Source organism: Emydura macquarii, unplaced genomic scaffold (assembly GCF_026122565.2).
Source record: "Emydura macquarii macquarii isolate MOO-44397 ecotype Brisbane River unplaced genomic scaffold, CSIRO-AGI_Emac_v2 contig_2403, whole genome shotgun sequence".
NCBI classification, from domain to species: domain Eukaryota; kingdom Metazoa; phylum Chordata; order Testudines; family Chelidae; genus Emydura; species Emydura macquarii.
The window spans coordinates 211773-222725 of record NW_027132540.1 but is presented as its reverse complement, the minus strand read 5'-3'; the positions used below and the strand labels follow the sequence as shown (position 1 = coordinate 222725).

Genomic DNA, 10953 nt, shown 5'->3' with positions numbered 1-10953 from the left:
GGTCCCTTCCAACTCTAATCTTCTATGATTCTATGATTCTATGACTTCCTTCAGTGCAAAACAGGAATAAAGCTAGGCAAGCATGAGGTTCTCCAGTGATCACATTATATCTTCAGCTCATATGCATTATCCTGCACTGTTGGTTGATATTTGGCTCACTGACTCCAATAAAGAACTAATTTACACCAACTGTGGATAAGCCCCAGTGACTTCAATGAAGGTACAACAGTTTGAACTAGATGGGGACGTGGCTTCTTGACTTCAATGGATCTATGTAGATTTACAGCATCTGTGGATCTGGCCCTATTGACTTTAAGCAGTACCGGCTGGGCATTTGGCCTAAAGAGAGAAAAACAAGTTAAATGCCAATTCTACTTCCACTGAAAGCAATAGATGTTCTGGCACTGATTTCAAGGGGAGAGAGAGTATTCCCTTAATAGCTATGTTATGAATTCGTACAATGGGGTGTCTGAGATGTCTCAAGACCAGTTCCCCAGGGCTGCCAAAGAAGCTATTAAATACACCAGTTCCATCCATGATCGAATTCTTTGGTAAACAGAGAGATGAGACCGTTGTGGGTTGCAGAGGTAGGTGAGAAATTTCTTTATGTTAGGAAAATGATGCTGAATTCCTTTGGATTATTCTGAAGGATGACTCTAGATGAGCCTTATTGTGTTCCTTTTGTCACTTGAACGGACACATGCACTGTTTTAGTTTGCAGCCCTGAATCTTGTGTCGCAGCGAAGGCGTGTCTGTACGAACACTTTAGGCTCTTTGTTCCCTTCTGTGAGGGGTTTTGGGTGCTGGTGGAAGGTGTTGTCCCAGGAGTCCTGTAGGCTTTTCTTGGTCACTTGGAGTCTGGATTCTCTGCCACAGCAGTACCCTGGTAGCTGCTGGAGGAGGTGCCTGTGAGTCTCTCCATTAAGGTCAGACTCCACTCCATCCCTCCATGAAAGTTCTCAGTATGAGTCAATTTTTGTTCTGGGGGAATTCCTGGAGAACGGTGTACAGTGGCTACACGTGTGCTCAGTGGACTGAGTGACCACTCTCAGAGACGGTTCCATGTTCACCTGGAGTGATCAAAAGAGTGCAGCAGAAAACTGTTCTGGGATGGACACGACAGGGACATTTACAGATTGGGTAGGGTTAGGCAGAAAAGGGTACAGTGCATTGTGGGAATAGTTCTGGAGGACTATTAAAACTCAAATCCTATATGTACCTCTTCCCCTTTCCACACTGCACACTGGCATGGGTACAGGGCCATTCCACAGCCAAGACTTCCAGGCGTGCTAGCTTACTCACCCTGTACTCACCTTCAGATATGTGCTATTGGGGTTCAGTGTGGGCAATAGCGGCTATAGCACAACCATGCAAAGAGATACATGTACAGTCAATACTGTAGATGTACCTCATGTCACATCCAAAAATGGTACTTAAGCTTCCAAGTCACTTAGTGTCTTCTGAAAATTGTACTTTTAATTAGTTAGGGCCAATTTCTACCCAGTCTCATACACAGGGGGCTTTGGTAGATCAAAGAACTATTAATTGTTTGTAAGAATCTTCCTTCCACACTTGTGAAGTTGTCATTTGTTGATGTCCTTGCTTAGTTATGAGAGGAGGAATTTGAAAATGTGCCCGTGGGATTTAGGAGCTTACACACTAGCTGAATATCAGTCCCAAAGACACAAAGCACTCAATGCCATATTCTACTCCTATTGAAATAATTAGATGTTTGGGACTCATTTAAATGGGTGGAAGTGTATTCCCTTAATAACTATGTTATGGTTTCATATAATGAGGCATCGGAGGTATATGAAAATCCAGAACCCTGGGGTTTCTAAAGAAGTTGTTAAATAGTCCAGTTCCACCTTAGACCGAATTCTTTGGTAATCACAGACAGGAGATGAATGTAGGATACAGACGAGGTGAGAATTTTCTTGATTTGTCTGGAATTATGTTTGTTTCCTTTGGATTATTCTAATGACCTGAATCTAACATAGGAACAGAAGAATGACCAGACTGGGTCAAACTAGGTCCATCTAGCCCAGTGTCCTGTCTTCCGACAGTGGCAAATGACAGGTGCTTCAGAGGGAATGAACAGAACAGGTCATCATCAAGTGATCCATCCCCAGTCGCCCATTCCCAGCTTCTGGCAGACAGAGGGTTGGGACACTTAAGAGCCTGGTTTTGCATCTAGATAAGTCCTGTGAAATCCCTATTATATCTTGAACTGAAATGAGCTGTTTTAAAGTTTCAAGCCCTGATTTCAATCCCTCTTAAAGTAAAGCCATGAGGAATTCTGTTAACTGTAAAACTGAATGAAAATATTCCAACAGAACAATTTTCCATCGGAAAATACTGTTTGGAGGGACTCAAAACATTTTACCTGGGAACATACTGATTTTGTCTACATTTTGAAATAACGTTATCATAATGTTTTGTCTATTCTTTTCCTTTTTATTCTATTCTAGTCAAAATGATAACACTGAAAGATATTGTTTGACCTTATTAAAATGAAATATTTTTACATTATTGAAATGAAACATTCCAACATGTGTTTATAAGGTTCAAACAAAATATATTTTGGAATATATCATCTTTCATAAAAATATCTGAGATTTTGCATTTCATCCAACTTGTTATTAAATGACAGTTTTAAAAATTAGCATTTAACGTGGGTCGTTAATTCCCTTTTTCGACCAAATGTACCTAATAATGTGAAACGGGCAGATGAAAATTGTTTGATTCTGATCTCACATACATTGGATTGATACTGATGAGATGACATTGACGTCAATGAAATTACTATTTGCAACGTAAGAAGATCTGTTGGGATAGATGTTGAACTCTCACCACTTTACTCCAATTTTTCACTGGTGTAACTCCATTGATTTCAATGAGTTTCACTGGGTTATACAGTAGCATCGATACTCATGATTTACTTCCATTTAAGAGAGAGAGGAGAAACATGTCCTCAGTAATTGTAGATTGACAAAGACATTTGAGAGACTGTTAAAAAATATGTATTCAGTTCAGGTCAGAACTTTCAAAGGTGCATTAGGAAGTTAGACACCCAGTTCTATTTCAGTGAAGAGTAGGCCTCATATAGATATAAAATAAAATAAAATAAAATCTGCACTCGGTAGCACTGATTCCTTTTTTACGATACACATTCAAGAGGACAATAACCCCTTTCAAGCTTGATCTAGATGTTTTACATCTAGGCTTTGTCTTTACTGGTGGCAGTGTTTAAGGTACAGGAACTACCTGGGTATCTATCTGCCATAATTAAAAGGAGGCTATGTCTACACTGTGGTGTGTAGCTATGGGTGTGGCTGCAGTGGGAGACTCTGGGGAGCTGCTAGAGTCTTTCACCCCTGCCTCCCTCTGCCAGAGTCTTTCCCCATTTCCAGAGTCATTCCCTGTGGTGGGGAAAGGCTCCAGCAACAGCGAGTCTGCAGGATACTATACTGGTAAAAATAGCAGTGTAGATGGGGGAGGCACTGCTTAAGATTGGAGAGATCCATGTAGGGTCCGTGCCTAGGGTAGCCCACCTGAAAATGCCAAGGACAGGGCAGGCTGCAGAAGGAGAGCAGATTCTCCCAGAACTGGTGATTAACACAGAAGTTAGATTCCCCGACCAGTCACAAACAATGCTCCTCACACTGGTTATCAAGAAGCTACGACAAGAAATACACAACCCCCTCTATTGCATTTCAATCTCTGGCTCCCAATCAGCAACTTGTAGGAGAGTAAAGAGTTAAAAGCTTGACAAAAGGTCAGGCCTAAGTCACAGAGAATGGGGTAATAGCACGGGCAAACCTAGTTTCTGTTAATTGGTGTGAATTCTAGTTAGAGTCTGTTATCTCTTTGCTTTTCCTCCCTTCCTGGCCATCTGCTCATTGGGTGAGACTATCGCCACTCCTGCACAAGGCCTTTGGTGGGAAGAAAGCATTATCTTCCTTCCCCCCTGGCACGCTGTTACTTCAAATAATGTTAGGGTAAAATTAATAGGTTTTGAGGTGATGTGCCTGACCTCTATATGGTAATCCTGTGAACAACAATTAGGAGCAGGTATAATTATATTCATTATGTAGTTGTTAATGTTCATTTTATAGGTGTCAATGTAAGCAACTAAGGGTCTATGGGGAGTTGCTGGAAATGTATACATTTACATACTCTTATGGATAAAAGAATTGTAAAGTAACCCCCTCGTTGATCACTCACGGCGTCGAGGTGGAACAAGCAGGCAATAAAGGGTTCCGTCTCCTCAATCTGCCCCTGGGACAACCTGTTTGGTTATTTCTAACACAACTGAGTCCAGCAAAGAGACAAGTTATTTAAAACTCCCTTCCCTTTAACAAAATGTTCTCCTGATCCCCAAAGGGTCAGCCGCATTGCCAGATCAAGATAAGTTTGGATCTTACCCAAAATACCACACTGCCAGCCAATCCTTTAGCACCTAAAACTAAAGATTCATTATAAAAGGAAAGAAACAAACAAGAAGTGAGATGTTAAATGGTCAAAGCAATCAGATACTTACAAGTGAGTTTAAAGTCCATGTACATCAGATTCTCAGCAGAATTGTGGCATTTGCAGGCTTGTACAGTTCCTCTGGGGTACATCCAGTACCTGGATAGGTCTCAGTTCTTTGTTTCACAGCTTCAGGTATAGAGTAGTTGATCCAGGGGTAGGAAGGAAGCAGACAAGAAAGAGGTAGGAAGGAAAGAAGACAAGGTGAGGATGGTGCAGCTGCATTTTATAGTCTCTGGTCTGGCATGTGGCTTGTTTCAAACACCAGCTCACAGCACACGGGCAAGGAAAGGCACTTGCAGCCCCTTTAGTAAGGCTTTTGATACTCTCCCGCATGACGTTCTCTTAAAAAAACTAGGGAAATAGAACCTAGATGGAGCTACAATAAGGTGGGTGCAAAGACTGTTCCCAGAGAGTAGTTATCAATGGTTCACAGTCATGCTGGAAGGGCGTAATGAGTGGGGTTCCGCAAGGATCAGTTCTGGGTCTGGTTCTGTTCAATATTTTCATCAGTGATTTCAATATTGGTGTAGAGAGCACACTTATTAAGTTTGCTGACCAGAGCAAGCTGGGAAGTGTTGCAAATGCTTTGGAGGATAGGATTATAATTCAGAACGATCTGGACAAACCGGAGAATTCATCTGAGGTAAATAGGATGAAATTCAATGAGGACAAATGTAAAGTGCTCCACTTAGAAAGGAACAATCAGTTGCACACGTAAAAAATGGGAAATGACTGCCTAGGAAGGAGTACTGTAGACAAGGATCAGGGGTTTATAGTGGACCACAAGCTAAATATGAGTCAACAGTGTAATGCTGTTGCAAAGAAAGTGAACACGATTCTGGGATGTATTAGCAGGAGTGCGTAAGTAAGACTTGAGTAGTATTTCCGCTCTACTCTGTGCTGATTAGGCCCCAACTGGAGTATTGTGTCCAGTTCTGGGTGCAATATTTCAGGAAAGATGTGGACAAATTGGAGAAAGTCCAGAAAAGAGCAACAAATATGATTAAAGGTCTAGAAAACAGGACCTATGAGGGGAGACTGAAAGAACTAGGTCTGTTTAGCCTGGAGAAGAGCAGACTGAGGGGGGACATGATAACAGCTTTCAAGTACATAAAAGGTCATTACAAGGAGAAAGGAGAAAAAATGTTCTTCTTGGCCTCTGAGGACAGAACAAGAAGCAATAGGCTTAAACTACAACAAGGGAGGTTTAGGTTGGACATTAGGAAAAACTTCCTAACTGTCAGGGTGGTTAATCAATGGAATAAATTGCCTGGGGAGGTTGTGGAATCTCCATCATTGGGGATTTTTAAGAGCAGGTTAGACAAACACTTGTCAGGGATAGTCTAGACATTACTTAGTCCTCCCATGAGCGCAGAGGACTGGACTAGATGACTTCTCAAGGTCCCTTCCAGCCCAATGATTCTAAGCACAGGTGCTGACCTGGCTTCTCTCCCTGCGCTCATGGTATAGCTGATGGCCCTTGATGAGTCATTAGGCGTGACACCAAGCTACTGAAAGGGGGTGGGGGTGTGACGCAGTAGCACAGCACAAGATTTTGGATATAGATATATCACACACAACCATAATCTACAGTACAAAGACAATACATGTGCATAAACCATATTATCATACTTAGCAAATTATAACCTTTCCAATTGTGCCTGACGTGGCATATCTTACTGCAATTCTGTAATATTGGTATTAATAATATTATAAATGGCCATTCCTAATCCAGATGGCATCACATACATACCCCAAGGATCTCCAATGCCTTCACTTTACTGAAGTAAGCCATGGCTCACAATATACACTGCTATGCTGGGGGTGGGGGAGTCATTCAATGTATGTGCACCACAGGCCTCCATAAGTACTTTGAAGTATAGACGTACCCATAGAGAGAATCATAGACACCGATATTCCTCACTGTATCGTAATATTGGTGCAACTTACTTGGTCCAGTGAGGCTACTCCTGATTTATCTGAGGGCTTGTCTACACTTACCTTGGAGATTCGGCGCCAGTCGACCGGAGTTACACAAGCTACACAAAAAACTTGTGTAACTTTCATCGACTTCTGTGCTTCTCTTCTGCATGCTGTCTTAACTGCACTGCGCCGACGGGAACCGCGTTCCCATCGACGCAGCGCTACGCCACTTGAGAAGGTGGTCTTTATACGTTGATTTCTGGATCGACTGAGTGGGTCTTCATTGACTGCTCAGTCGATCCAGATAAGTCGATCTGACGATGGCAAATTTGACACTGTCGGTGAAGAGATAGCCTTACTGTTAGTAAGAGGAGAATTGGTGGAAAAGAAAGGGATTAGAAAAGGTTTAGAATGTGGGAAGAAGGGAAAGGTTAATGGGCAGATAAAGAGGGGCACGAACAGAGGTGGAGACATGAATGAAAAGGGGACAAAGTGCATGAACTCAGGGTTAATGGCACCGAAGTCAATGAACCATTGTTGATCTCATGGAAAATAGAGGACAAGCCGGCCGTCTCATTAGCACAGTGCACAACACGACCTCCACGTGGCCTCCCATGTAGTTTGTTGGAAATGAAGTGAAGTGAAGTGAAATTATGATAAGCAAGTCTATGTTCTCCGCTGATGTATATCAGCCTAGCTTCCCTAATTGTGCTACATGCTAGCTGAGAGTCTAGGAAAAGGTGATGTGTTATTTTAACATACATGATACTCCAAGAAACGCTGCAACAGATTTTGACATTTAGTTCCACAAGTGTAAATCCATTGAAGCCATTTCTGATCACACCCATGGATTTATACAATTAAAATGTCATTGTTCAAATTATTTTTCCTCCGATGCTGGTATAAAAGGTGTATTTCCACTGAGGTTAGGAATATATACCAATATAAAGCCGGTGTGACTGAAAGAAGAATGTGAACCATTCCTCTCGATAGACAGTGTTGTGACAGGAGAAATGGATCAAAATAGTGTTGGTTGTGATTCTTTTCAAACAGACAGAGGGATGTATGTATGGAGAGATAGGGGATAAGTCATGATAGATAGATAGATAGATAGATAGATAGATGCCAGTTTGAGTTGATTTAAAGTATTAAACTAACAAGTTTTCTTTTTATTTCTCAAGAGAATATATGCTGAGGGATAAAATGATAAGAAACACCTCTGTGACTGAATTTGTCATACTGGGTTTCTCTAGCCACCCAGACATGAATTCCATTCTATTTTTGGTGTTTCTGTGCATTTACATTATCACAGTGCTGGGCAACATCCTCATCGTTGTTGTCATATACGTCGATCCGGCTCTTCACACACCCATGTATTTTTTCCTCAGGAACTTGTCCTTCTTGGACGTCTGTTACACCTCAGTCACTCTGCCCAAGATGCTGGCCAACCTCCTCTCAGAGAATAAAACCATCTCCTTTGCCAGTTGTGCTGTACAGATGTTTTTCTTTCTATTCTTCGGCATTACTGAATGCTTCCTCCTGGCATCTATGGCCTATGACCGCTACAGTGCCATATGCAACCCACTGCGCTACACGGCTATCATGAATAAGAGGGTTTGCATCCAGCTGACATGTGGCTCATGGATCTGTGGTACCTTGGTGGCCGTGGGACACACAACCGCTGTCTTCACACTTCCTTTCTGTGGGTCCAATGTGATCAACCACTTCTTCTGCGATATCCAGCCGGTGCTGAAGCTGGTGTGCTGGGACACCTACTGGATTGAAGTCCAGATAATTGTGGGTGCAGCCTTTGCCCTCATGATGCCTTTGTTGCTGAGCCTGCTGTCCTATATCTGTATCATCTGCACCATCCTTAAAATTCGGTCTGCCGAAGGGAGGCGCAGAACCTTCTCCACCTGCTCCTCACACCTCATCGTGGTGACGTTGTGCTACGGGACAGCTCTTATCATCTACGCACGCCCCAAGTCCAGCTACGGCCTGGGTGTGGATAAGTTGTTTTCTCTGTTCTACTCAGTGGGGATTGCGATCTTGAATCCCATTATCTACAGCTTCAGGAACAAAGAGGTGAAAGACGCTTTGTGGAAAATAGCAATGAAAATCTTTTAATCTAATCAGATAATTTTCTGTCAATCAGATGAGCCTCTGAGAATTATCCCAGCTCCAAAAGCTGTTTCCTTTATGGAATATCTCCCAAGTGGCATTCCAGATGTAAAGGAGAAGTTTTCCTTGTGTAAGATAGTGCTAGTAAAATTTACCAAGTTCTGTATTTCCAAGAAGCTTTTCCTTTAATGTTTCATTTGAACAAAATACAAAGAAAAAAATTTCAGTTTTATAATTTTATTTTATTATGACTTGCATCCTCTCCTGGCTTTAAGACCTAATATTCTATGGAAAAAAAACAAAATACACAATAAAACAACAATATGAATAAAATTTCATTTCTCATGCCTCCCATTGTTCACAGAAAGTGAAATTTTATAGAAAAGTGCCCTTGGGTGGTTGATCTATTCTGAATTTCCCAAATATTTTCCCAAAAATGTTGGTATAAATAGGCATGGGGAAAAGGAAATCACATATATTTTATATTTTTTGAATAATGAGCCAGCTATAAATGACCATTACATTTCATGCCACCAGTGGTCCTTTTTGTTATAGGTAGTTTGACATGAGCTGCTGAAGGGGGACACCAGAATTGCATATGTGGTTTAAACACAGATCTGCGAAACAATGGGATTTCCCCCCAGGAGATGCCGGTCAACAGTTGTTTTCATTTCCAATGAGGATAAAAAAAATGAGAAGTTTGAAATTTTTCACAAAATTGAAATTCTGCATAATTTTAATTGGGAAATATAGAGACATTTTATATGAGCATTTTTGAGTGAAATGATACATTTTAAGATTCCAGCAATGAAAATATTTATTTTTGGTTCATTTAGCTGACCAGATGGCCCCATTCTCCCATCTGAAACAGACTCATTGAATCTACTACATCTCCCATAATGCACCGAGAGACATGTGACTACCATGATGCACCTTGGGGATTGGGCAACAGCTAGGCTATTCTCAGTGGTAGTAGATGCCAGAACAAGGAGCAATGGTCTCCAGTTGCAGTGGGGGAGGTCTAAGTTGGATATTAGGAGAAACTTTTTCACTAGGAGGATGGTGAAGCACTGGAATGGATTACCTAGGAAGGTGGTGGAATCTCCATCCTTACAGTTTTTTAAGGCTTGGCTTGACAAAGCCCTGGCTGGGATGATTTAGTTGGGATTGGTCCCACTTTGAGCAGGAGACTGGACTAGATGACCTCCTGAGGTCTCTTCCAGCTCTAATCTTCTGTGATTCTATGATGACCCGCAGGGGTCCGCGGACCAAAGGTTGAAAAACACTTTTTCAGAAAATTTGGCCCATGAATTTTGAAAATAATCTATCTCCTGGTGGCTTCACTTGAATCTTTGCAAGAAACATAAAAATCATCTTGGTCAGAAGATATCACATTTTCCACCTCAGAAGGCTAGCCAGAATCTCTCTTCAGGGATCACCATGTAGAGTGTTTAACTGCGTTTGTTCACGGTTAATAGATCCCTTTGGTAGCATGTGCCACAATACTTCTGAGTGTACTTCCGAGTGTACTGAGTGTACTTCTGAGTACACAAAACAGAACAGATTGAAGAGGAAAGACTCAGAGAGAGCTCCCGCATAACTCAATAATATAGGACCAGTATAGGACACCCAACTTCAAATCTCTTCTCCACCTACGGCAGGTGGGGGAATTGAATATAGGTCTCTCACATTGCACATAAGTGCCCTAACCCCAGGATCAAGCTGATAAAGAAGTAACCACCACCAGCTCCCTTGTGTGTTTGCCAATTCTTTTCTTTTCTTCGGCCTGAAAATCTAAAGGCAAAGTTCAGATCAAAACGAAATGAAACGTTTCCATTTGACATTGCCAAAATGTTTCCAGTTTTTTTGGTTGCATCAAACCTACTGGGAGAACTTGACATGAATTTGTGAATAGCTTCATTCTGCATTTTGCAGTGAATAAAGTATTGGTCTGAAAATTTTCACCTAGCTCTTGTGATGATGTGGAATCACTCCTCTCAGCTGAAATCAATAGTGATTCTGGATATCCACTGGTATGACTAAAATCAGATTTCAGACTAATATTCCTGCCAAGCAGGCAGAAGGGGGATTGTTACTCTTACCTTTTAGCTTTTTTTCCTCCAACAGCTTCTCTTGTGTGTGAGTTACTCTCATTTTGCACAAAGGCTACAATGACTAATTAGTGCAAATTACACTGATTATCCTCTTAAACCTCTTTTTTGGTCACTTTACGCCCATGGTCTGAGCTTGCTGCCCCCTCAATTCAGTTTATACAATTGCCACTCCGGTAATTTGAATGAAGTTACTCCTGAAGACGGGAGAGTTAGCCCCATGAACTTCAGAAGAGTTATTCTTTATCGACATGAGGTGTAA

The 10953-nt window shown here is 41.6% G+C and overlaps 1 protein-coding gene across 1 annotated transcript; it reads left to right on the top strand.

Moving 5' to 3' along the window:
• Nucleotides 1-7707: 7707 nt before the first annotated feature.
• LOC137161890 (olfactory receptor 10C1-like) lies at nucleotides 7708-8586 on the top strand. Its single transcript, XM_067561401.1, has one exon. It carries the CDS (start codon nucleotides 7723-7725, stop codon nucleotides 8584-8586), a length of 864 nt encoding a protein of 287 aa, XP_067417502.1. The 5' UTR covers nucleotides 7708-7722.
• The last annotated feature ends 2367 nt before the right edge of the window (nucleotides 8587-10953 follow it).

Coding starts and splice junctions, on each gene's coding strand:
- LOC137161890 (XM_067561401.1), top strand. CDS start 7,723: ATGAATTCCATTCTATTTTTGGTGTTTCTGTGCATTTACATTATCACA.